General features: G+C 40.9%; 1 protein-coding gene across 5 annotated transcripts in view; it reads left to right on the plus strand.

Annotated features, from left to right (window-relative positions):
• Positions 1–27,829, plus strand: part of LOC132831016 (phosphatidylinositol 5-phosphate 4-kinase type-2 beta) — a 120,862-nt gene that overhangs the window by 58,112 nt on the left and 34,921 nt on the right. For 3 of the 5 annotated variants that reach the window (XM_060849040.1, XM_060849041.1, XM_060849045.1), the window contains exons 4-6: positions 298–366; positions 19,663–19,815; positions 21,885–22,031. In XM_060849040.1, coding sequence (XP_060705023.1) covers positions 298–366; positions 19,663–19,815; positions 21,885–22,031 — 369 coding nt within the window. The remainder of the gene's footprint in view (positions 1–297; positions 367–19,662; positions 19,816–21,884; positions 22,032–27,829) is intronic. The other 2 variants (XM_060849042.1, XM_060849044.1) reach the window with 1 other exon arrangement.

Consider the following 27,829-nt stretch of genomic DNA (forward strand, 5'->3'; position numbering starts at 1 on the left):
AAATAAATGAAATTGTTTAATTTTTTGATTGTTTCTAAACATTGTATTGGTTTCTGTCTCAGAAACCTATTTAGCTGCAGTGTATATGACACTTGTAACATTCTTGGTGTGAACAATAAGGCTGTTGAAATGAGTATTGCTTGTGTTGGATCAGGTTGATTGCAATGTGGTTTTGATTTCTCTGATGTTGATGTTTTGTTTGTTGCCTCATAAGTAGGGACTTTGTTAACTGATAACAGTTCATGTTCCCAGGGCATAGGTGTGTATGTTTATTTTTTTCAACTCTTTTGTTTATAGCGATCTTTGTCAAAGCTTCCGTCGCAGGAGCTGGATAAAGTAACAATGAACGTGGGTTTAGTCTACCAGGTCAGATTATAAAATGGCACCTTGCATTTGTGTGCTTTACCACGATTTCCTGTGTGCTGCACTGCATGTACTGCTGTAGGTACTGTGTGATTTGCAACTAACACGCTGCAAAAAAAAACAGAACCTTCACAATCCGAAATGATCGTTATTTTACATTGAATGGTTTTGTCCAATGTGTTAAGCATTAGCTACAAATACCTGATTAAGAATCCAGATTTGGCTGATTGCATTTCTGTTAAATAAATGAAGAATGAGTAATAAACATCACCTTTCAGCATGTGATTCTGACACTCAGTTGCACGACGCATGTGTGTCAATATTTCTTTTTTAATTTTTTTAACAATGTTAACACGCTTTTCATTTTACCAGCAAAGAGAAGGTTACAGTATGTATGTGTGTGTGTGTGCATTTTAATCATTGACTGTGCTTAACTTCCTTGGTTACTATTTGCTGCATAAGGCTGTATCACGGATGGAAAGACTGGACTTCAGCACAATGGAAAAAACAGGAAGACTGGAGCTGTCACCGTGGCAGCTCAACCAACCACTAATCACTTCAGGCCAGCAGCAAAAGCAGATCTAGCCAATAGCTGCTAGCTCTAACAAGTATGGAAAGAAGCATCCAGTTGATGTTCTGCTCAGTGAGGCCGGGGGATGATGAAACAAGTTTGGGGAGAGGCAGGACTGTTGTGGGCAAAGAATGAGGCTGCGTTTGGACAGGCAGCGAGTGCGACTCTGGTGCTTTTCATCATTTTGAGTTAACAATAATTACAAAAAGTCAAAGTAACCTTCATAGCTGCTAGACAAACGATGTGCGTCTATGAAGTTCACGCATGAATTCCTAGTTTTGATGAAAAAAAAATTGCCAGGTGGTAGTAATTTATTATGTGTGAACTTACATCTATTTGTACTATGCAAAAGAAAATCTACTGCAATTATTGGATGTGGCTAAATTATATCATTTTCTTAACTATGACTAGTCACTTTCTGTTCACAACATTGTGTTAGGAAAAGATGTCTGGAATACTGTAGTGCTAGTGATAACATTGCTTTACATTAGAGTCAAGTCATTGCAAGATAGGTTGCTCTAATGGGTTAAATTCATGTTCGTCGAGGTGAGGAATAGTGGAGCTGGGAAGTGGAATGATTAATTGTCTGCATCCAAGCATTTTGTTTTAACCAGATGCAAGACTGTAAATGAATGAGAGTACTTTACTTTATTTTCCTTTCTTGCCACTAAAGTTCATGAGGCCTCTAATGGAGATTCCCAGTAGCATGGCATTCTTGTATGCGCTAAAAGACTGAGTCTTAAGTCTACCATAACTAGTTTATTTCAAGACCATCAGACACTATGATGACACCCTCCTCTGACACTGCTGTTCCCAGCTCCCTGGATTGGTGAATTTTTTACTTAATCAGAGGCAGATTGCCTCTGCGGTCAGGATATCACTGAATAGCTTCACTGTGTGGGCAGCAACAATAGCCTGCTTTTATGTAGCCCCTTTTGATGTCAAAAAATGTCCCAAACCACTTCAGATGAGCGTTATCAAACAAAATTTGATACTGTGCCACAGAACGAAATATTATGACCATTGACCAGCAGCTCAGACAGAGAGAGAGGTTTACAGCAGTGAATTGGAGAGAGAAAGAAATAAATTAGGAAGGGGATTCCTGAGCTTAGGGCTGAAAGTAAGGCTGGAACTGTTGCATGATTTTAAAGTGAGCATGGCGTTTGAACCACAGTTGGAGGAGTGGACATGTCTTAGAGCGGTGTAGGGCTGGAGAAGTGTAAGTATTTGAAAACAAGTGTTGGGGGTTTAAAATTGAGTCATTACTGAACCAGAAGCTAGAGTAGGTCAGTGAGCACATTGATGGGATGAAAGATGGATATCCAGCCTTTGTAAGTAGGGGTGATATCTGGCAAAGTAAACATGTATCACCATACTGTGTAGTACTTGATTTGTATCAGCTTCCAATCGCTGTGGAATTTTTCTGAACCTTAGGTGAGTTTGACACGCCTTACAAGGATAGAAGATTTTGACCTAATCTATCCTTAGCCAATTATCAGCTTGGTTTGTTTGACAGGGGAGTTAGGCACGAGTCAAGTGGCTTCAAGCCCAACCCTAGACCTTCCGCAAATATTGACCATTCAGTCTGTGACTGAATGATTAAGGTGCATTGTTGGTGTAGTCGTCCTTGAGAAGATATGTTAAACTGATGACAGAGGATTTTTCTTTACAGTTCAGTATCCTAGAGTAAAAAGTGAGGTCTGCAGATGCTGGAGATCAGAGCTGAAAATGCATTGCTGGTTAAGGGCGACGGGCCGCCTACTTGCAGAACGTTTCAGGGAACACCTCTGGGACGCCCGGACTAACCAACCCGACCACCCCATGGCTCAACACTTTAACTCTCCCTCCCACTCCACCGAGGACACACAGGTCCTTGGACTCCTCCATCAGCAGAACATAACAACACGACGGTTGGAGGAAGAGCGCCTCATCTTCCGCCTGGGAACCCTCCAACCACAAGGAATGAACTCAGATTTCTCCAGTTTCCTCATTTCCCCTCCCCCCACCTTGTCTCAGTCGGTTCCCTCAACTCAGCACCGCCCTCCTAACCTGCAATCTTCTTCCTGACCTCTCCGCCCCCACCCCACTCCGGCCTATCACCCTCACCTTGACCTCCTTCCACCTATCACATCTCCATCGCCCCTCCCCCAAGTCCCTCCTCCCTACCTTTTATCTTAGCCTGCCTGGCACACTTTCCTCATTCCTGATGAAGGGCTCTGACCCGAAACGTCGAATTTCCTGTTCCTTGGATGCTGCCTAACCTGCTGTGCTTTAACCAGCAACACATTTTCAGTTCAGTATCCTAGCCAACATTCCTCCCCGATAAGAACCACCAAGCGTAGATAAGCCTGCTGTTTATCTTGATGCTGTTTATGTGAATTATTGTGCAAATAAATGCTGCATTTCAGAGAATCACAGAAAGGTTACAGCATCGAAATAGGCCACTTGGCCTGTCATGTCAAGCCTGGCTGCCTGACCGAATAATTCACTTAGTACTGTTCCCCACATCCCTACATTCTTTTTCTTTTGAATGTCTTGATAGATTCAGAATCTATCATGCTGTCAAGCCTCACATACCAGATCCTAACTACTGTCTGTGTGGGAATACATAGAGCATATGACTGTGCAGGTCCTTCAGCCCTCGATGTTGTGCCTGCCTTTTATCCTACTCTAAGATTAGACTAACGCATATACCCTTCATTGAACTATCCTCCATATACTTATCCAAGAGTCACTTAAAGTCCCTAATGTATCTGACTTTACTACCACCACTGGCAGTGCATTCCATGCACCAACCACTCTCTGGGTAAAGAACCTGTCTCTGACATCTCCCCTAAACCTTCTTCCAATCACTTTAAAATTATACCTCCTTGTGATAGGCATTTTCGCCTGGGCAAAAGTTTCTGGCTATCCACTCTATCTATGCCTCAACAATTTGTAGACCTCTTTCAAGTCACCTCTCATCCTTCTTGGTTCCAATGAGGAAAGGAGGAGAAATTGAGGACTGCAGATGCTGGAGAGCAGAGTTGAGAGTGTGGTGCTGGAACAGCACAGCTGGTCAGACAGCACTCAAGGAGTAGGAGAATCTACATTTCAGGCTTAAGCCCTTCATCAGGATCCCTGTTGAAGGACTTATGCCTGAAACGTTGATTCTCCTCCTCTTCAGATGCTGCCTGACCTGCTGTGCTTTTCCAGCACCACACACTCGACCCCAATGAGAAAAGCCCTAGCTCCATCAACCTTTCTTCATAAAGACATGCCCTCCATTCCAGGCAGCATCCTGTTAAGTCTCCTTTGTACCATCTCCAAAGCTTCCATATTTTTCCTATAATGAGGCGACATGTTTACTGTTATGGTAACACTGCCTTTTCCAATGCCCTTAACTCTGTGCCCTCTTGTTCTTGACTTGTCCACCAGTGGAAACATTTTTACCTATCAACTGAGTCCAGACCTATAATGATTTTGAATACCTGTATCTAATGTTCCCTCAACCTTCTCCAAGAAGAAAAATCTTAATTTCTCCAACCTATCTATGGAACTGGTTCCAGGAATGAAAAACTTGATTCTCATAAATCTTTTTTTGCACTCTCTACCTCTTTCACATCCTTTGTGCCCAGAGCCACGCACAGTTCTCCAGTTAAGGATGCACCAGTGCTCTGTAAAAGATTAACATAACTTGCTAAGTTGCTTCAGAACATTATCTTGTAATATTATAAGGTGAATCTGCATCCCTTCAAGGACATGAGATATGATTAATAATGAGTAAAATGGTGATCAGTCAGGTCATTCAGAGTGATGGTACAAGAGGAACTTGAAACAAGATGTAGATACTGTTCCCTACAGCCACATATTCTAATAATGCTTTAGGGACTGAAGGATCCTGTGCATTATTCACAAGCCTTCATTAAAGAGATAGTTCAAGCCATTCTTGGCTACAAGATCTGAACAGAACTAAATGATTTGGAGGGTCTCAGCCTATTTTTTTTGGACTGATCATCGCCAGAAAAGCAGGACCCTGCCACACACTCGAGCTTGGAATATTGATAATGCCAAGCCTGCAAAATAATAGCTACTCTTCTTTTACCTCCACTATTATCCCACTGCTTTTCTCAATCTGCTGTTTCACTTCTGTTGTTTTCTCTCCCTCTTGCCTCCTTCACTTTTTGTTTTTCATTAGTAAGCAATTCCATTCTTTTTGTATCATTCTTCTCTGCTGGTGCTCGCTCACTGTTTCAATTATTTTACTCTTTGTCTTTCTTCTGTTTTAATCACTAGCCTCCTTCACTTTTTTCCTCCTCATCCTTCACGATTTCTCTCTCACTCTCTCGTTTTCTTTATTTCTCTCTCTCCCCACATCCACATCCCCCCCATCTCCCCCCTCAACCCCCATTGACACCCCCCCCCAAGCCTCTTCTCGAGTTGATGACCCAATGCTGGTTCCTTCAATTCCTTAGATTTGATATGTTAGAAGGAACGTGGGAAAGACTACGTTCTCTGAATAAGATGAGAAATCAGATCTTCCGAAAAACAGAGGGAACAGGATTCTTAAATATGACGTCATGGGCTGGCTTAGAAAACAACACTTTATATTTATATAGCATCTTTCATGGAATGAAACATCCTAAGAAATTTTATAGGAGTATGACAAAACACACAATAAGTCAGTGTGCCTTCAAAGAAGATATTAAGTCAGGTACCCAAAAACTTGGGCAAAGAGCTATGTTTTAAGGAATGTCTCAGGAGGAAAGCAAGTTAGAAAAGCACAGAGGCTTTTTCCAGAGGTTATTCCAGAGTTTGGGGCCTAGGCAACTGAAGACCAGGCCACCAATAGTAATGGTCATAAGATATTGGAGCAGAATTAGACCATTCGGCCTATCTAGTCTGCTCTGCCATTCAATCGTGGTCCATATGTAACTAGAAATCTACCAATCTCTGCTGTGAACTTAGTCAATGACTGGACTCTCAAAGTTTCTACGGGAGAGAATTCCAAAGGATCACCAATGAGTGAAGAGGTTTCTCCTCACCCCAGTCCAAAATATTTGCCTTTTATTCAAATACTGTGTTCCTTGGTTCTCAACCCCACAGCCAAGAGAATCAGGTTCCTTTGGAATTCTCTCCCACAGAAAATTTGAGAGTCCACTCATTGACTAAGTTCACAGCAGAGATTGGTGAATTTCTAGTTACTAGTGGACCATGATTGAATAGCAGAGCAGACTACATAGGCCAAATGGTCTAATTCTGCTCCAATATCTTATGACCATTACTATTGGTGGCCAGTCTTCAGTTGCCTAGGCCCCAAACTCTGGAATAACCTCTGGAAAAAGCCTCTGTGCTTTTCTACCTTGCTTTCCTCCTGAGGCATTCCTTAAAACATAGCTCTTTGTCCAAGTGTTTGGGTACCTGATGAAGGGCTTTTGCCTGAAACATCGATTTTCCTGCTCCTCGGATGCTGCCTGACCTCCTGTGCTTTTCCAGCACCACTCTAATCTAGACATAGGTTTCTCAACCCCATTTCCCTGCCTACTACTCATAACACGTGATCCCTTACTAATCAGGAACCTATCCATCACTGTTTTCAATGCACACCATGACTAGGTCTCCACAGCCTTCTGTGGCAGCAGATTTGCTACTCTTTGGCTGAAGAAATTTGTCCTCATTTTAGTTCTAAAGCATCTCGTCACTCTGGGGCTGTGCCCTCTAGTCCTAGTCTCTCCTACTAGTGGAAAGATTTTCTCCACATCCAGTTTATTCAGGCCTTTCAGTATTCTAAACTCCATCGAGTACAGACCAACAGTCCTCAACCACTCCTCATATGACAAACCCCTCATCCCCAGGATCATTCTTGTAAACATAACTTGTAACTGGGGGAAAGAACATAGGAACAGGGATAGGCAATTCAGCCCTTCAACCCTATTCCACCATTCAATGAGGTCATGGCCTAATGTGTGTCCTAACTCCATATGCATACCAATGGCCCATCTCCCGTAATACCTTTGCTTAACAAAAATTTATAAATCACAGATATAAGATTAATAACTAATCTAATATCCACTGCCATTTGTGGAAGAGCGTTCCAAACCTCTACCACCCTTTGTGCATAGAATTGCTTCCTAACATCTCTCCTGAACGGTCTGGTCCGAGTTCTCAAATTCTGCCCTTAGTTCCAGAACGCCCAACCAGTGGAAATTGTTTATCTTTATCTACCCTGCCTTTTCCTGTTAATGGTATTCATGAGGCCAGAATTGGAGATGTGCAGAAACCTTGCAGGAAAGGAAGGGAGGGAAGTCACAGAGATGTGGAGAAACAAAGCAGTGGAGGGATTTGAAAACAAAGTTGAGTGAATGAGGAGAGATTGTGAAGATTGGACCCATATTCTCTGGAGTTTAGAAGGATGAAAGGCAAAACTCAAGAATTTAATAAAGAATGGTCAGATCAGATGCAGAGAGCATGTTTCTCTTGACAGTGGAGTTGAGAACCAGGGAACACAGCCTTTGAATAAAAGGCAAATATAGTGGACTGGAGTGAGGAGAAACCTCTTCATTCATTGGTGATCTTTTAGAATTCTCTCCCATAGAAACTTTGTAAGTCCAGTCATTGACTAAGTTCATGGCAGAGATTGGTAGATTTCTAGTTACTAGTGGCATCAAGGAACATGGAAATATGGCATTGAGATGAATGATTAGCTGTAATCTAGAATGGTGGAGCAGACTCAAAGGGTTGAATGGCCTACTCCAGCTCCTTTAGTCCTATTAAAAATTAAGATTTGGCTTAACCAGAAGCCACTGTAGGTTAGTGAACACAAGGGTGATCAGAAAATGGAGACCTTTGTGGAAAGACAGCACAGTCATTATAGTATGGAAAGAGGCTCTTCATCCCATCAAAAATGTGCTAGTTATCAAGCACCTTTCTACTCTAATCTCATTTCTCTTGGTCCGTAGCCTTGAATGCTATGACATCTCAACTGTCCATCTGAATACGTCTTAAATGTTGTAATGGTCTCTATCGCCCTTTCAAGTGGAGAGTTCCAGATACCCATCACTCTCTGTGTGAAAGAATTCTGTTCAAATTTTCTGTAAACCACCTGCTGCTCACCTTACCTGAAAGGGTGGTAGAGGTGGAAACCATGACAACAGTTACCATAAATCTATGCCCTCCAGTATCGCTTTTCTGCAAGTTAAAACACAGGTAACAGGTTTAGCTCATCTCTTGTTTATAGAGACTAGAAAGTGGGTAGCCTGCCAGGTGTGCTGGAACAGTCATGCGTAGAACTAGTGAAGGGCATAAACAAAGATTTCAGCAACAGATGAGTTGTCACATGGGCAAAATAAGTGACATTGTGAAGGCGAAAATAGGTGATCTTAGTGATAGTACAGTTACGAGGCTGGGAGTCATGACATGATTAAATTTGGACTGAATTTACTTTATTGTCCCATGTACTCACAGGAGTACAGTGAAAGTCACCATTTACAGTGCCATCGTAGTAAAAGTGCCTAAGTACTGACACTTGAGAACATATCTTAGGAAAGAAAGATACAAAACTGAAGAAAATAAAAATCCAGAATTACCAACCTTCAAGTGAACTAAATCACAATAATACATTCAAAAAATAAATAAAAAGTTCAGAATCAGAGTAATAAATTAAAAGAGTAAAGATATAAAATGTTCAGAATAATAGTCCTTACACGATAGTAGACTTTAAAAAAAGAAAGAAAACAAAGAACAGAGAAATTAGTCTAGTTCATGACTCTGGACTCAAGGAGCCAACCTCCTCCCTTGGAATCCCAGGCCGGAATCCGACAATGCCAAAGAAAAGTCACGTGGAGTCATAGACCGATGCCAAAGTAGTCACAAGGAGACCCAGACCGATGCTGACGAAAACCACCACCAAAACCATCGGAAGAAGCCTCAAGCTGCCAAAGTTGTGACCAACTTGACTTAATTTCATTCAGTTTACATGGGGAGGGCTGGCATCAGTGGTCAAGGATTGGAGTTTAGAGCAGGAACTGAAAACAATGGCTCCAGTCTTCCCAAACAAAGCCTTTCTTTTTTAAAAAAAAAGTGGACCTTGGACATTTTAAAGTTTAATAGGTGAGATTCTTAAAGAAACTGGAGGTGAGAATTTCAAAACAAGGGCGAGCTATAGGACTGAGGAAACAATACAGCTCATTCTGCTATAACGCACATTTCATTCACAGAAATTCGCTACAACACGATTGACGAATTGGGGACACTGTTTCTAATGTGCAAACCTTTAAAACGGGTATCGATTATAACACAATTCCGGCCCCATTAGTTTAAATGGTGCTGCTATTATGTAATTTTCTTATAACACGAGAACAGAACTAGCGCATTATTGCAGACTGACTGTATTACTGTCAGAGAGACATGGGGTGAGAGGGAATATTTTAGTGCGGCACTTGAAAAGCACGGCAGGAACAGATTTAAGCAAAACAGCTGTGCCAGCCAGCAGGGCTTGAAAGCAAAAGGGGTTGGACTTCATGAAAACCTCTCTGACTGACAGCAGGAAACGCTGTTCCCAACTCTGAGATGGAGATATGGTCAGAAGCCAGCTGAGGCCAGAAAGAGGGTTTTGATAGCTTTGAAAACTGCTGGGAGCCTGACTTTCAATGTCAAAGGAAGCAAGGAATATTACGTCTGTAGAAAAAACTGCACCAGCATCTGACACAACATTGACAGGTCGTTTTGGAGTGGCAAGTTGAGAATGAAGGACCCCAAGTTGGAAATTGTACCTTTTTGAAAATTCATTTCTAGCATGTGGGGATCATTGTCTAGGCCAGCATTTATTGCTCATCCCTAGTTGCTCTTCGGGAGGTAATGATGAGCTGCTTTTTTGAACTACTGAACCTCTTGGTGTGTAAGGGAACTCATAATGCTGTTAGGAGGGATGTCAGAATTTTGACCTAGCGCTGCTCAGGAAGTGCTGATATATTTCCAGGTCAGGATGGTGAGGTGTTTGGAGGTGATGTAGGTGGTGGTGGTGTTGCCATGCAGCTACTATCCTTGTCCTTCTATTAACTATTGACCTGTAGAGGAGAAGGGTGACAAGAAGGGTGAGAGATGCAAACCCTGAGGCAGCAAGAATCTGAATGGGACGAAAGTTGACTGGCATAGGTCTGGAGACCTAGAGCAGAGAATGGTAGAGCTGGGGAAGAGATGAATAGGATGGAGTTGAGTTGGCGGGGAAGAAGTGAAAAAGGAGATGGGGTGTTAGAAGAGTGTGGCTCAAAGACTAGTAAGCATCCTTGAATGCATTTAACAAAATATTGAAGTAGGCCTTTCTGGCTCATGATTTGGAGATGTCGGTGTTGGACTGGGGTGTACAAAGTTAAAAAATCATACAACACCAGGTTATAGTCCAACAGGTTTATTTGGAAGCACTAGCTTTCGGAGCGCCGTTCCTTCATCAGGTGATTGTGGAGGGCACAATGGTAAGGCACAGAATTTACAGCAAATATTTATAGTATGATGTAACTGAAATTATACATTGAAAAATACCTTGATTGTCTGTTGAGTCTTTCATCTGGCTCAAACCCATGTCTTAAAATTCCAATAGTATTTAATTTTTTGGTTATATAATTTGATTTCCAATCTGTAACAGTAATGAACCTAGATCTATTGACTTGGTTATAGTCATAATGCCCAGAATTTGTAAATGATTCACACATTGGGTATTGATAAAGGTGTTTAGAACTGAAAGCCAAAGTTTGCAAACACTACAAAATCAAAATTGAAACTATGGGAAATACACAGTGAGTCCATTGGCATTTAACAATGAAGACAGGTTGGCACTTTAGATAAGAATGTTATATCATTTTCTAATGGAGGGTCTCTAACTACATTTTAACTTATGTTCTGTGTTTCATTCACTTTTTAGTTTTTTTTGAGTGTCTGTCAAAATGAGGGATGCTGATGGTATTAGGTTGATGATGGTATTTCAGACACCCAGAATTGTGACAGCTTACAGGAGGGTATAGATTAATATGATTGCTGGACAGATCTCTTGAGGATAGGGAAATATGCAATAAAAACACAGCAGTTTGTAAAGCAGCGTTGCCATCTACACAGGTTGTTCATACTTCTGCCCTACTTCCTCCTGTGATGAATTTTGGTGTTGATACTCGAGAGGTTAGCTTGCTTTCTCTCTATGGATGCTGCCTGACCTGCTGTGATCTCCAGCATTTTTTGTTTTCAGTTCAGATTCCAGGATCTGCAGTAATTTGCTCCTATATCATGTTTTACCAAAGCTCTCCTCTGCATACAGACTTCACTGTGGTTAGAGAGAAAGATTTGTCTGGTTTGCTGTAGTTTTTACTTCTGTCTTCTGCACAGATGTGTTCACACAGCAGCTTTGATCTCCTAGTGTGCAACAGTTGCCAAGATATTCAGCTGCTACAACAACAACCATACCATAATTCAAATTAGCTTCAGTTACCACAGCGTTTACAATGAGGTAAAAGTTTTCCAGGACAATCATTGTTCTGATTTAAAACTTTAATGGTAGTTTGTTTGCTTGAATTAATTTCTGTAATGACCAAATACTGCCAAATCTTCAGAATATCTAGTTTTGTGGGTTCTTATTCAGTTAGTTTAAAGCCTTTAAGCCTTGCTGATTTAATTTTGATGCTAATTATTTATTCCCCTCATGCATTCGTTTTGATTAAGATGATATTGTTGAATTTCTTTGAGCTGTTTTGCATTGCCAACAAGCCACTTGACCACTTTCTTCCAAATCTCCTGTGGTTCTGTCTTGACCAAATTGCTGAGTTGCACTAAGCAATACAGAGCAGAAGATCAAGATGACCACAGTCTGGGCAGGTAAGTCTCCTGTCGGAGTAAGGGTGTGCTACATTTTGGTCAGAACTTGTGAGGAGGAGATGGAGGTGAAAGATCAGCTGTGGCTCCCATGTCTGATCATTGTCCTTTAGCCTCTTATGTAAAACTAATATTCAAACACTTCAGTGTCTGTGCACGTAAGGGCTCAGGTACCAAGGTTTGTGAGGGGAAATCAGCTGGGAGTAATGTCGGAGGTGAATAACTCCCATCATTTAAAAAAGGAAGAACAATCCGTTGGGAACTAAACCGAGCTGTCAACAAACCATACCTGAGTGTGAGGAAGAACCAGTCAGTGGGCAATAAATTATAGTGTGTTTAATTGATCTTAACAAAGATAGAACTGTTTATTTTTGATAGAACTTTGAAAAATTTTCTGCATGTTGTGCCATCTGAGCTGCATGTACAAATATTGCATCACCCTAGAAGTCATAAATACCTTCCCTGTTACAAACCACTATATACTCTTACCCTTTTTAGTTGGGAAGATTACTTGGAGACTTTATAGGCTTCTGCTGACTTTTCAACTAATAACCCCAATCATTTTATGTTCCTATTTTAGCTTGAATGATGACAGTTGACATGGGGTAACCAATGAGGAAACTGTGGCTTCTCTTTATTTTTCTTTCTCACATACTGTAGATTCTCGTTGCCCAGCATGCTTGTCATTTTCTCCCTGAAGTATTAAAGGGGGTGGCACACTTTCAATTTGCTGCCATTAATATTATTTCTATTACAATTTGTGCACATCTCCAAGATGTAAAATTTTAACATAATGGCTGTTTGCTGACAGTTCTATCATTTCACATCTTTCTTTCACTATGAATTTAGTTTGTTATAACCATTGGCTTCAGTCAGAATAAATCATTTGAAAGCCAGTGGTTTAAAAACTAGAGTGTACCTGCTGTTTAAGTACTAGTTTTTTCTGTGTGGGTATTGTTCACGAAAAATATCAGGAAATCTCCCATATGTAACTAACTACTCTTGTCGCCATATCTTCTGACCTCCCTTGCACTTTTTCTACCACAACACCCCCATCTTTGTGCACTTTGACAATCGTTTTCATTTTCTATTTTTATATAAGCCTTTATGTGACTGTCTGTCTGTCTCTTTCTCTCCCCACCCTGCCCCCCATCTTGCTTTCCCTCGCTGTCTGTGCCTCTCTCTGTCTCTCAGTTTCTCTCTTTGCCCTGTCTGTCACTCGCTAACTGTCACTCTGTGTCTATCTCATTATGTCTCACTCGCTTTCTGTCTGTCTTTCTCCCTTGTGCTCTCAGTTGCTTGCTCAGTTTTCCTCACCTTTCATGTGTCCCTCATGCAGAGCCCAGGGATAAAACAGAGGACCTTGTTATAAAAACAATCCCCTTTCACTCTTGGTATAATTTCGAGCTGAAGGTGGGTGGGAGGAATGGATTTTGTGTGATTTGGGTAAGGTGGAATTGGGAAACCCTTTCCTGTTTTGTCCTCTCAACACTGTAATCATGACAATGGACAGTGCAGTACTGAAGATGTGCTGTACTGTTGGAATATTACCTTTGGAAATGTGTCATATGAAAGGCCCCTTCTGCCTGACTAAGTGAATATGAACAGACCTGTGGCACGTATTGGGAAAAAAAATTGGGAATTCTCTAGGTATCTAGATCAGTGCTCTCCCAGATACAAAACTACAGGAAAGGAATTCACAGGTCATTTCAGTCATTTATTTTTCTTGAGACTGTTTATGTGCCAATTAGTTGGTACATAACAACAGGCTACATATTGTCTGTAGGATTTCCTACAGACAAGGTATGAAAGATGCTTTACAAATGCAAATTCTTTCTTTCCATTAGACACATCTTGTCCATATAATATTTACTAATATAAGATGCATTCAAATTGTCAAGCCAGCTTGAAATGCACACAGATATGTGGTAGTGAGTGACTAGATTTCTGTCTCAGTTTGATTCTGGGATATAGTAAACCCAAGAAACATATAAATTCCTGCCCGCTATGCTGTCTGAGGAGGCCAGTCTGTTTCACTTGAGTTTGACACCAAAAGGACTATAGTGTAGTGTGAAATGGCACTTATAAAGCACTCAGGGCTTTCTCTGGGCCTCCTGGCTACTTCATAAACTTATTGCAACAGCCTTGCTTGTCTGCTTGCTTTGAAAGACAGAATGCTGCCTTCAGCAAAATTAAAACATTCAAAATTTATAGCTGGTTAGTGCAGGCTTTTGAAAATAAACACAAAAAAAGTGTTTTATGGCTCCATTCTAAACCCCTCTGAGACTGTCGACCACAATAAAAAAAAGTGGTAATTTTAATATAGTTCAAAATGAGGATGAATTGACAAGTATTTTTTGATGATTGGGTTTTGAAATTCTTTTGTGCCACACGTCTTCAGATGCTTTCAGAGAAAGGGTTTATTGTTGCAGGTCTGGTATTGAAAGGAGACGCTGTCGTTTTAAAAGCTGAAAGACCCTACTTTGCACACAAGGGTCCGGTGGAGAATCATTAATGTGTTTTTTTAAAAAAAAATTGTTTTGTAATGTTGGTTCTTAAAGGCCACCTTCCAAAGTGGGTCTCTGCATTTAATGCTTTCATCCATTATGGTCATAAAAGGTGAAATGCATTAGATTGTAATGTCGTTGTTGAGCATGCAGCTTCCTGAGAATAGGCTTTTGGAGCTACAGATCCTAGATTGTCTGGCAAAAAGGTTTGTGTCATTATTGGATTCATGAATCCATGATGTTTGCACATTTGAAACTGGTTAAATGATGAGATTAAACATTTTACATTTAAATTGTATATGACATTTAAACTGGCTTCATTTTTAAAATTCTTTCAGGGGATATGGGTTTCATTGGCTGGGGCAGTATTTATTGCCCATCCCTTATTACTGTCATCAAGGTGGTGATGAATCACTGCAGTCCATTTGATTGAAGGTAGACCCACAATGCTGTTCAGGAGGGAGTTCCAGAATTTAAACCCAATGACATTCAAAGAATGGCAATATATTTCCAAGTCAGGATAGAAAGTGGTTTCTTGAGAAACTAGCCTGTGGTGGTTTTTCTTTGTATCTTCTGCACTTGACCTTCTTGATGGTAGTGGTGTGTGTTTGGAAGGAGTTATCTAAAGAACCTTGGTGATTTCTGCAGCTCCCTCAGTCAGAGAGTTCAAATCCCATATCTGAGCTTGAGATGGTCATTTAGGCTGCCACCCCAAATGCAGTGCCCATGGAGTATTGTGCTGTTGGAGAATGGGTCACTGAACCCCTCAACCTGTTCTTGGTTGATTCTCAGAGCACTGTCTAAGGAAAAGCAGAGCATTCTCCAGATCAGTGCTTCTCTTAGCTAGAACCACACAAATTAACTTAACTATAAGGTTCCGGATTAGTGGTGCTGGAAGAGCACAGCAGTTCAGGCAGCATCCAAGGAGCACCACGAATCCAGAATCTGGTTTCCAGCATCTGCAGTCATTGTTTTTACCTTAACTATAAGGTTGTTCATCTTACGGATCTTTGTGAGATCTTGCTGCCTAAAACTGATTTGCTGATTCCTTATTTATGATTCTGGACAAGGCCACCAAGTTCATGTTACAATCTAGCCTTTTTTTCTTTAAACTAGGCAATGGGAGATCCCAGGTGTTTACTAAGGAAATAACACAGAGGTTCCATGATTTTGGACAATCGATAATAAATTATGCAAGACATAAGGTCTGGCAGCATCTGTAGAGAAAGAAAAACAGAACTAATATTTTTGATTCCGTATGACTCTTGGTCAGAGCTGAAGGACTCAAACTCTTAGTTCTGTTTCTCTGTACTGCTGCTCCATGTTTTTTTTCAGACTGCCAGCAACTGCTGTATTTTGCTTTTATACCACAAATAATATCAGAATAGCAATGCAATCAATGATATATTTTTCATATAAAACTTAGATTCTAACATCCAATTAGCATTAACCTGAGGTAAATATGGGTAACAGACATACTGTGGTCGATCACCCAGTACCACATCTCAAGTAACTCATGCTAGCAAGACAGATTCCACAGTAACTCATCTAGATGTTAATTATACTATGGATCATCAAATCTATTGAAAATTTCAGGTGTTCTAGTTCTTCACTGTTAAAGAACCAGGTACAGAACTCGTTCAAAAGCCCCTCTGTCATTTACTGCCTCAATGATACCCATGTTCAGCAGTACAAATTAGGATTGCACTCTCCTAGATTCTGGAAACTGTGTTGTACCTTGGAGGTTGGTTAGCTCAGTTGGCTGAATGGTTGGTACACAATGCAGAGTAATGCAAACAGCATGGGTTTGACTCCTGCACTGGCTGAGGTTACCATGAAGGACTGTCCTCCTGAACCCCTCTCTATCCTGATGCATGATGACCCTCAGGTTGAACAACCACCAGTCATCTCTCTCTAATGAGAGAGAGCAGCTCTGTGACCTGGTCAGACTGTGGTGACTTTACTCCAGCATCTACACAGAGTACCTACAGTTTCTCGTTCTCACCAGAACTTCACCAAAATGGTACTAACCCTGCATTTCTCCAAGCTCTAATTTTGCTCAGCTGTACAAAGCATGTGTTGAAAATGTGTTGCTGGTTAAAGCACAGCAGGTCAGGCAGCATCCAAGGAATAGGAAATTCGACGTTTCGGGCATAAGCCCTTCATCAGGAATGAAGGTCTGTTACCCATATTTACCTATTCCTTGGATGCTGCCTGACCTGCTGTGCTTTAACCAGCAACACATTTTCAACTGTGATCTCCAGCATCTGCAGACCTCATTTTTTACCTGTACAAAGCATGTGGGCTACCTCCACGCTGCTCTCTACTGTGCTGAACTATTAATAGCATACAGTTTCTTCCAAGATTTCATGGCTTTTCCTGAATTCCAACCCAGATACTTAGCTTGACCTCATGTTCCAGTTGTCTCCCGAGTCCTAACGGCTTGGCCCCATTACTACAGCAGCTTTCCTCTCTTCTCTCTGCTACTACATACCTGGCTGACTAGCAATCTAGCAGCCTTCTCTGACTGTTTCCCTCTGGCTAAAATTGAATGTTCAATAACCCTTAAACTGTCCTGAATAACCAATCAACAATTCCTTCCATGTTCTTGGGTAGTACTGAATGTAACAAGTATATTTTGGAGCATCAGGCTCCCTGAATGCTACAATGTTCACAGCGTGCTGACATTTTCAGTACAAAATAGTTACAAAGCAAAAGAATTTCATCACAGCCTGCATAATCATAGTGGCTGAATCTCAAAGGAATTTGTTGATGTGAATCATGTAAGAGTATTTCTGAGAAACATTATAAAATAGCATATAAATGCGAGTCTGCCTTTCTGCCTGTGTTTCAGATTCAGCATGTGCCTATAACTAGGCTTCTCAAAATGCTGAGTAACTTAATTTGATTTCTAAAATTGTGAAAGTGAAATTGCCTTGGGCAAAGCTGCTATTTTGAGAGTGGTTTGTATCGTAGTTCTGGCATTTAAACGTTAATTAATGCCAAAGTGCTTGTGTACTGTAAACTGGTAATTGGACTATGTTATGCATGTCAAATCTGTGGTCTGAATAAGAATATCATTGTTTGCCAGCACAAAGGAGGGCAGAAAATATATATATGTTGGTGGTGTACATAAGATTTTTTGTCCCCTTTTTTGGTGTGCTGTTTGGTACTACCCAGAATTTATGAGAATGCATGTTAAACCATGGAGTGAAAAAAAAACAAAATTTTCAATTTAAAGGCTGCAGCAATCAATTTTAAAGAGGGTGGTGGCTCATACTGAGGGAGGGGGATCAGACAGAGAGAAATTGGGTCAACCACACCCTTAAAGTCATGCTTGACTAACATGCTATTTTAGTTCCGAACATAATGAACTCTACTCCACTGCATATACTTACATAAAAAGATATTCAATTGGAGGGCCTGTCAGGGTAAATTCTGTAAGGCTGTCTCTCTTGGCTGTAGAGTCTGGAACAATCTCCATCTCAGTTCAGCTGTTCAGGCATGAGGTGAAAAGAAATTTCATTATTTTAAGGATTAGGAACTTTTGGAATTCTACACTCCAGAGGGCTGTGAATATTCCATCGAGTCGATTCAAGGTCGAGATCAGCAGATGTTTTTGGTGTCAAGAGAGGGCAAGAAAACCAAGTTAGGTATAGGATTAACTACGATTAGATTGAAAAGTAAAGATGTCTTGAAGGAACATAGGGCCTTTCCTACCAATCGTTGTGTATAAAAATAGCTCTACCTCACATTGCAATACTGGAATATAGGCACTTGCCTTTGTGGATTCAGGTCGGAACTCAGCCTCCTGCTCTTTAAGATCACAGTGCACCAGCTGCATTTTCCTGAGCTATAACCTCAGATAGACATATCTCCATTTCAGGTGTAGAATGATTCTCCTGTTGCTATTGGTCATGGCTACTTTACTTGGTCCAATGGGCTATTTTAAGAAATTGAGGAAAATCACAGCTTATGTATAATGTCCACAGGCTTTAGTGTTGTCGAGCATTCTTAATTCAGTAATGGTAACTTTCTACCTCTAATCTAAATGCTCTGTACTTACTACCTCAAGTCCATTGCAACCATTTGCAGCAGTGGAATTGATGTGGTGGTAAATTTTGATTAGAGAATAATTGCGATGTTGTGTATTGGAGACCATGCAGGCTCTCACACTTAATAGGAGGAAGAGCCAAGCGTTAAAAGGGACAATGAATGACGTTAGCAATGTCAATTAAAGCAGGAAAGGTTGCGAAGGAGTGAACTGGAAACCGGAGGTAAGAAAAACCGATTCATTGTAATCGGGAAAACAGCAATATTGCTCTGAGGAAAAATTGTTTCACACAGTAAGAATCTGGAAGGGACTTGCTGAGTGTGGTGCAGACAGAATCGAGAGTGTGGTGCTGGAAAAGCATAGCAGGTCAGGCAGCATCCAAGGAGCAGGAGAATCTACGTTTCAGGCATTAGCCCTTCAAAGGTCAATTCTCCCGCTCCTTGAATGCTGCCTGACCTGCTTTGCTCTTCTAGCACCACACTCACGACTCCGATCTCCAGCATCTGCAGACCTCACTTTCTCCCTGTGGTGCAGACAGGTTTGGTTGAGGCATTCAGAGAAAGATTGTGGACTGAGATAGCAAGGATCTTGCGCTCCTCCTGAGTTGTAGATTTCTTATGGTTATATGTATCAAAAGCATAAGACTTTATTTATTTTGGAACTTTTATAGTCCAAAAAAAAGCAATACATGAATTGAAAGGGTTTGGAGGGATGTGGGCCAAACGCAGGCAAGTGAAACCACTTTAGTTTGGGAACATTGTCTGTGTGGACTGGTTGGACCAAAGGGGTTATTTCCCAGCTGTTTTTGAGTCTATAAAAGGGAATGAGATCATTGTCTGAAGAAGAAAGGTTTTGCAGGTCTATAGGGGAGAAACAGAGGTGTAGCATGAAATAGTTGTTCTTTTGAAGGGCCAGCATGGACGCAATGGTCCAAGTGACCTGTTAATGTGCTGGAACTGTTCTGTATTGTAATTCTTAAAAAAAAATCATTCAACATACACCAGAAGCACTGTTTCTTAATAATGACAGAACTGTTGCATTTATTCACCAAATTTGTGGGACGAGTGACAGAATTAAGCTTTCAGGTTCTGTTCAAGCCTTTCCATGCTTTATCAGGAGGCAGTACTGGCTCTCTTTCTCCTCCCTATTTATCAAGTTTCCTAGAAAATTGAGCTATACTTTTTGCCCTACCCATTCCTTGAGGAGCGTGCTCCACACTGTTATGACTGTCTGTCTGGGTAAAAGAAGTCACAATAAGCAATGTTAATCCATGTACCATTTGTTTGAGAAGGTGTTCCTTGAAATTTGCACTCAAAAGCTGTTCTTTCTTTCAGAATTCAGTAACACGGAGTGCTCCCTTAAACAGCGATGCGCAGAATCGAATGGGGGCTCGATTCCTCACCACATATGACAAAAGATTCGTCATTAAAACAATAACCAGCGAAGATGTAGCAGAGATGCACAATATTTTAAAGAAATACCATCAGGTACATTTGGATGCACGTTACATTCGGTTTGATTAATGGCTGTGGTGTGACAAATGTTGGGCTCTTAACATTTGCAAGGTATTAAATGTGCAGCAAGTTGAAATTGGACAGGAAATATGGTGAGCATCAGAAGTGAAAAAAATCATAACTTGAGATTTAACACTTGATTTGTTGGTGAACATTTAACTAAAACCTCAAGAAAAGTGACAGTTGGGGGAAGAGGAAGGACCTTATGTCGTATTTCCTTTTGGTCAATCGTTTCACACTGATTTGAAGCTAGGTAGGGAGTAACCTCAAACCAAAACACGATGACTTTGGCTGCCACGTTGAAATGAATGCTGAAACTTGCAATGAGCACAGCCCAAATCAGAATCAGTGAAGTGGGCAGAATGATGAGTCATAGAGATTTAGAAAATAGGAACAGGAGTATTTTTCACCTTTCAATCGCACTCCACCATTTGGTATGATCATTACTGGTCATCCAACTGAGTACCCTATTCCTGCCTTCTGTCTGTACCCTTTAATCCCTTTAGCCACAAGAACTATATCTACCCCTTCCTTGAAAACATTCAGTGTTTTGGCCTCAGCCACTTTCAGTGGCAGAGAATTGCACAGGCTCGCCACTCTGACTGAAGTAATCTCTCCTCGTCTCAGTCCTAAATGGCCCACCCATATCCTTAGATTGAGACCCCTGGTTTTGGACTTGTCTGTCATTGGGAACATACTGTGTTGTAATCTGTCCAGTCATAGAATCATAGAGATGTACAGCATTGAAACAGACCCTTCGGTCCAACTCCTCCATGCCGACCAGATATCCCAACCCAATCTAGTCCCACCTGCCAACACCCAGCCCATATCCCTCCAAACCCTTCCTATTCATATACCCATCCAAATGTCTCTTAAATGTTGCAGTTGTACCAGCCTCCACCACTTCCTCTGGCAGCTCATTCTATCAATGTACCACCCTCTGTGTGAAAATGTTGTCCCATAGGTCTCTTTTATATCTTTCCCCTCTCACCCTAAACCTATGCCCTCTAATTCTGACATCCCGACCCCAGGGAAAAGACTTTGCCAATTTACCCTATCCATGCCCCTCATAATTTCGTAAACCTCTATAAGGTTGCCCCTCAGCCTCCGACGCTCCAGAGAAAACAGCCCTAGCCTATTCAGCCTCTCCCTATAGCTCAAATCCTCCAATCCTGGCAACATCCTTGTAGATCTTTTCTGAACCCTTTCAAGTTTCACAACATTTTCCAATAGGAAGGAGACCAGAATTGCATGCAATATTCCAACAGTGGCCTAATCAATGTTCTGTACAGCTGCAACATGACCTCCCAACTCCTGTACTCAGTACTCTGACCAATAAAGGAAAGCATACCAAACACCTTCTTCACTATCCTATCTACCTGCGATTCTACTTTCAAGGAGCTATGAACCTGCACTCCAAGGTCTCCTTGTTCAGCAACACTCCCTAGGACCTTACCATTAAGTGTATAAGTCCTGCTAAGATTTGCTTTCCCAAAATACAGCACCTTGCATTTATCTAAATTAAACTCTACCTACCACTTCTCAGCCCATTGGCCCATCTGGTCAAGATCCTGTTGTAATCTGAGGTAACCCTCTTCACTGTTGCTCACGATTTTATAAGCCTCTGTAATTTTGTGTTTGTTCTTGAGTCTATGCTGCTATCGATAACAATTGACTTGTACTCCTGGAATGAGGAGGAAATATCAACCAGGTTTCTTGCTGCTAACTTTAGGATGTCTGCTGGAAGTGAGATTAGATTTATCTGTGATTATCTTCATGGCTGAGTAACCTGCTCCTTAACTGTCATGAAAAACGGCCAACACCCAATGTGTCAAACCCCAGCAAGAGTTTGTGGATTCTGCAGGGTATGGGAAACAACAGCGAAAAAGATTGCTTGGCAGTGCAGCTTGAGCTAGAGTCTTGGTGCCCATTGTTCCAGATGGGTCCAAAGGAATGAGGTCCATTTTAAAACATAACAAAAAGTGTGTATTCGTATTTGACTTTCTTCTGTTTCTGAAAATATTCTTGTTTTATTTTTCTAGTATATTGTGGAATGCCATGGCAACACACTTCTTCCTCAATTCCTGGGCATGTACCGGTTAACAGTAGATGGAGTGGAGACCTATATGACTGTAACAAGAAATGTCTTTAGCCACAGACTCACTGTGCACAGGAAATATGACCTGAAGGTAATTTCCCTGACAGAAACATGTGACCTGCATCAGAATTTCTCTACACATTTTTCTTTCAAAGCCAAGTAGTCCAGTGGAATTTTGTATATTTGGTGTTAGAAGGGGAGCCTGCAAGAAATTGATTTGTAAAACTCCTAGCACAGAAAGTATCTTCAGTTTTAAATGGTAAGCAAAGTGCAGGGATGAAAACTAGGTAAAGGGAAAGGGAAGATATAGTCAGCAAGTGAGCACAGGGCAGCTTCTGGAGGAAGTGAGACTGGTAACAAAGTGAAGTGTTTTTTTTAATTTATTAATTTTATGGGCTGTGGACATTGCTGGCTGGGCCCACATTTATTACCCGTCCCTAGTTGCCCTTGGTACAGGGAGAAAACTCCAAAAAGAAGAGAATCTGTCTCAAGGAACATCTCTGATGCTGGGAGAAATGAGGTAACAATCCAGCAACATCCAAACGATGCAAGTAAGGGTATATATTTAGTAAACGTTAGCCATGTAAAGGCATAATGAAGACATCGTGATACTAAAATTGAAGAGATTGAAGTCAGCTTGTAGAGACCTAAGGAGCTAATAACGAATTGGTCAGTTTGGAGATGATAGGAAGGCAGATTTTGTTGCATCTGCAGAGTACTCCTGTAGGGACCAGTGAGCATTTCAGGACTGAATGCTTTAAGTTCGAACCATTTTTCTGAAAATATGCTCTTTACTTTTAGATGCATGCTTCCTTTGTAGAATGGGTAATTAATGTTTTGTTGAGTACCTGCTGCAGTTTACTTAACCAGTAACATTTACAATTACATTGTAGCAAAGGGACTCCCATGACTTCTTTTCTATTGCACCACAAATACCGTGGCGGTGATGGTGGTGGCATTAGTCATCCAGTGCAGTTACAATTGCTTTGACATCACTGCCAGAGATGATGCAGGACTAAAGGCTTCATATTTCCTTTCATGTAGCAGCCTGGCGCCTCTGAAATGGACAAGAAAACCATTGAACCGGAGGAACATTTAAAAATAGCCTTGGTAGCTCACCGTAAGAGAAACAAGTAGAAATAAGCTTCTGAAGCCAGTATATCTTTCCATGGACAAGGGGCCCAGAACTGCTTGCAGTACTCTCACTGTGATCTGACTAGTTCCTTGTATAGTTTTAGTTTCTTGTGTACTCCAATCTCTTTGAAATAAAGGCCAACATTCCATTTGCCTTCTCTATTACCCTCTGAACTTGGATGCTAGCTGATCATGATTCAGAGACAGCAACATCGTAATCCTTCTGTTCTGTTGCTCTCTGCATTCTTTCTTTATTTAAATAATATTCCAACCACCTCACTCACTGCCCCACTCCCTGAGAACATTGTGGGCTGTGCAGCAAGGGGGTAGAGTCTTGGCAATGGTCAAGAGGTAGCAAGTGGGATATCTGGAGGGGTCAGTTTGAAGGCCATGAGGGGAGCAGTCAGTGGTCAGAGGCCTTGTCAGAGCAAAGTGAAATCACACTGCTGTTTCTGTCAGCATCTTGATACTGGCAACATTTTAAAACTTTTATTGTAGAAAGAGAGCTATTAATGACTAAAACATTAAAAATGTATTTTATTCCGCAATGGCTTAGCATATCATGAGTCCTCACACCCAAGGAAGATATTTTAATTGATTCCCTCGTGTGTGGTGTTGAGCTGGCTGAGCTTAACTCAAGTGGCAAGGGGGGGGTGTTATGCTCTGGAGCTGTGGAAGGGGAATAAATCAGCCAGGATTCCTGTTTCGAGAGCTGTGGAAGGAGAATAAATCAGCCAGGATTCCTGTCCCTAATCTCTCTCCAGTGACCTGTTTGAAGCGTATATGTATAAATGTCAACTGGAGGCAGCAGTGGCTTGTCCATGATGTTCACCGTACAGGAATACCTTGATGATATTCACTGACAAGATTTACTCATGAATAATAGCCATTTGGTCAAGATACCATGTCCCAGAAAGGAATGTAAACAGTTTTGAGTGATAATAGAATTAACTTTTACACGAGCAAACCACATGCATTAACCGCTGTATATTCATATTGAAAACATGGAACTGATTCACAGGTCAGTCTATTAAAACATTCAGAACTCCAGCTGTGAGTAGAAACCTATTTTGGTGAATCAGACGAATTGTTCTTCCATGGTCCCTACATGAAGTCATGGCAGGTGAAGCAATTGTTAAATTGCTTGCTGTTGTTAAATGCATAAGCCTTTGCTCATTATTGGTATCTGCTTGCTAATCTTCCCTTCTAATTAAAACTCAGACTTACCTTTCCCCACAGTGGATCATCAAGTATGTCAACTGAACAGCTGAGCCATAACCTAGCAAGGTCCAGATTTAATCTGTTATTTTTGTTCTCTATTCATTCATGCGATATAGACATTGTTGGTAAGGCCATTATTTATTGCTCATGCCCAATGATCCTTCAGAGAAACCAAAAGAACTGCAGATGCTGTAAAACATAAACACAAACAGAAGTTGCTGGAAAAGCTCAGCAGGTCTGGCAGAATCTGTGAAGAGAAATCAAAGTTAGCGTTTCAAGTTCAGTAACCTTTCCTTGGAACAGACAGAGTGAGGGGTGATTGGTGGAAGGATGGCAGTGGGCTTTATTGGGGCTTGGCTTTATTACTCCTACTTTCCTTGATGTGCATGAATAACTGTGAATTAGGTTTGTCAGGAACAAGTTAAAATATTCAGATGACTTAAAGCTTGGAAGTTTTGTGAACTGAGAAAGACCATGTAAAAGGGCTCAAATAGGGATGGGCAGAAAATTGACAGATGAAATTTAATGCAGAGTAGCATGAAGACAGAGCAAGAAGAGGCAATATAAAATAAAGGGTACAATTCTAAAAGGAGTGTAGGTACAGAGGGACCTGAAGATATTTGCCTCAAATTAATGAAGGTTGCAGAACACGTTAAGAGTGGTTAATGAAACACACAGTCTCCTGGGCTTTATATATAAAGGCAAATATTCCAAATCCAGAAAGTTGAGAAAAACCTATATATAGCACTGGTTTTGATCACAGCTGAAATTTTTATCCATTTCTGGATACAGTGCTTCAGAGAGGGAAATATGAAGGTATTAGAGAGGTACAGACAAGATTCCTGAGATAAGAAAATTAATTTATATGATTTGATTGGAGACACTGAAACTGTTCTCCTGAGAGGAGAGGATTAGGAGGAGATTTGACAGAGTTTTCAAACTCATAGGGACTTTGGACAGAGAAGGTGGAGAGTGACAATTCCATAGGTGGAAGAATCAAAATAACTCCGATATGTTGGTGACTTGACAAAAAAGCCTTGCAGAGCAAGTGGTTAGCTTCCAGATTGCATTGATTGAGAGTGTGGTTCATGATAACTTTCAAATTATCTGAAGAATTGCAGTGCTACTGAAAAAAAGATGGGGAAGTGGGACTAGGTACTAGCTCTAATTGAGAACCAGCAGAGATACAGTGGACCAAATGGCCCCTTTCTTTGTATCTATTCTGTCCCAGAAAATAACGTGTAAACCCAGCATGGTCACTCCGTTGTGCACTGATTTACAGATGGCAACCCGTTTAGCTCATTGCCAGCTTCATTATTTTTGCAAATCCTTGCCCTTGTCCCTGAGCAATTGAGACCACAAAGGCAATGTGCATTGTGAATAAGTTAAATGTGCATATTCCCAGTCTATCAGGTTGGTAATAGGTGGTGTTCAAAGTGACAGGAATGAATAAAGGCTGTTCACCCACTCTCTCTTGCCCTTTCCCCAGAATTATGCTGATAATAGGGGAAATGATCGTTTAAGTAATCATTCTTTGAGACAAATAGCCCTGCTTCATTCTCAATGCCTGCCTGCCAACCCCCCACTCCGTTTAAAACTCATCACAGCTGTGGGTGGCATATTTGAATGTTGGCCTGTGCTGTGAGTCAGACCCCTGACTGCATCATTGTGAAAGTGCTACATGAACCATAAAACATAGTTCCTGTAATTTTCAACTGTATAATTAATTTCCTTTTAAGCTGTGCTAAAAACAGGCTTGGAAAAGGATTAAATACAGCAAAACTGGATACTTTGCCCCTTTTCAAAGTTTCTATTGTCAAAGCAAATTTCAAAGTTAACTTTGATGTGGAGATGGTATTTATCAGCAAGACCTAACTCAAGGAAACCCCAGTAAGTGAATTCTGAGCAAAGTACTGCCGATTATTAGTAATGTTAAAGGCACAGAACCCATTCATATTTTAAAGCTACAGATTTTATGTCCAACTGTCCCTATCTACTTAAAATGTTGGAACTTTGTAAATATTGAGGGGACGCAGTAACATGGTGGTTATGCCATTGGATTAATAGTTTGGAGGCTGAGTTTAATGCTCTGGGGACACTGGTTCGATTCACACTACAACAGCTGGTGGAACTCAGATTCTGTCAATTTCAAAACCTAGATTGGAATTCTAAGTATGGTAATGGTGACCGTAAAACTTCCGTTGATCATTGTAAAAACCCATCTGGGAGGCAGTGGCATATTGGTTATGTCATTGAGCTAGCAATCCAGAATCCCAGGCCAATGTTTGTGGGGTGTAATTCCTGCCATGGCGAATGGTGAAATTTGAATTCAATCAAAACATGAACTAAAGAGCTGGCCTAACATTAACCACTGTCAGTTGTTTCAAAATCCCATCTGGTGCACTAATGTCCTTTAGAGAAGAAAATCTGCCATTCTTAGCTGGTTTGGTTGATATGTGACTCCAGACCCACAGCAATGCGATTGACTCTCAATAGCTCTCTAGGCAATAAATGCTGCCTAGCTAGAGAATTGGTTTTAAAACAAAAGTCCTTTAGGAAGAAAAATCTGCTGTCTTTACCTGATCTGACCTATATGTGACTCTAGACCCACGGATTGACTGACTATAAACTACCCTTTAAAATTTCTTAGCAAAGCTAGTCAGTCTGAGGGCAAGATACAATCGCTGAAAAATGCTAGCCTTGACAGCAATGCCCACATCTCATGGGAAAATAAATAAAAAGGAATCACAATATAAGATTTTGACAAGCTGCAAAGAGCAAAGAATACTTCCTGTAGTTGAGGAATCCATGATGAAAGGGTTGGGGGTGTTCATTAATTTTTAAATTTTTGCAATCAGCATTTTGAGAATAGTTAGGAGAAATTGCTTGATACTATTGGGATGTAGAGTGATGGAGGCAGAGGTACTGTGGCAGTATTGCATGGTGTTGTGTGTACAGATATTGTGTGTGCAGCAATGGCCTCAAACAAAAACTGCTCGGTGATCTCTTTTAGTAATGTTGTTTGAGGCATAAATATTGGTCAAGATATCAACGAAATCTCTTCTGGGGCTATGTTACTGTAGTTAAGGCACGTTATTGGAATGAGTCTCACTATAATTTGATCCTCATATTCCTCATACTAATCTCTGACTCAAATGCATCTTGTCTCTTGCACTTATACTGTCTCTCATTTTCAGCTTTCCCCCTGTTACAAGAACACCACTGAGTGGCATTTTAAGTGTGAATGGACAGATTGTGCTGCTAAAATTGCAGTTTAATTGTAGCCCGGTGGCTAAGAGGTCACAATAAATTGGCTCAGAAAATGTTTGCTAACCTTTAGATCTAGTTGGCTCCCTAATATTAAATGAAAATATAATTACACAAGTTCTGAATTCTAATATGTTCAGCACAGATATCCTTTAAATTAAGTTGTACAATTAAGAAAACACTGGCAGTAAGTCAATTAATTACAGAATGGATTCAGTGATTTAATTATTGAAGCAAGTGAATAATTAATTATGAAACACCAAGTAT

This window comes from Hemiscyllium ocellatum, chromosome 32 (assembly GCF_020745735.1).
Source record: "Hemiscyllium ocellatum isolate sHemOce1 chromosome 32, sHemOce1.pat.X.cur, whole genome shotgun sequence".
Lineage (NCBI taxonomy): Eukaryota > Metazoa > Chordata > Chondrichthyes > Orectolobiformes > Hemiscylliidae > Hemiscyllium > Hemiscyllium ocellatum.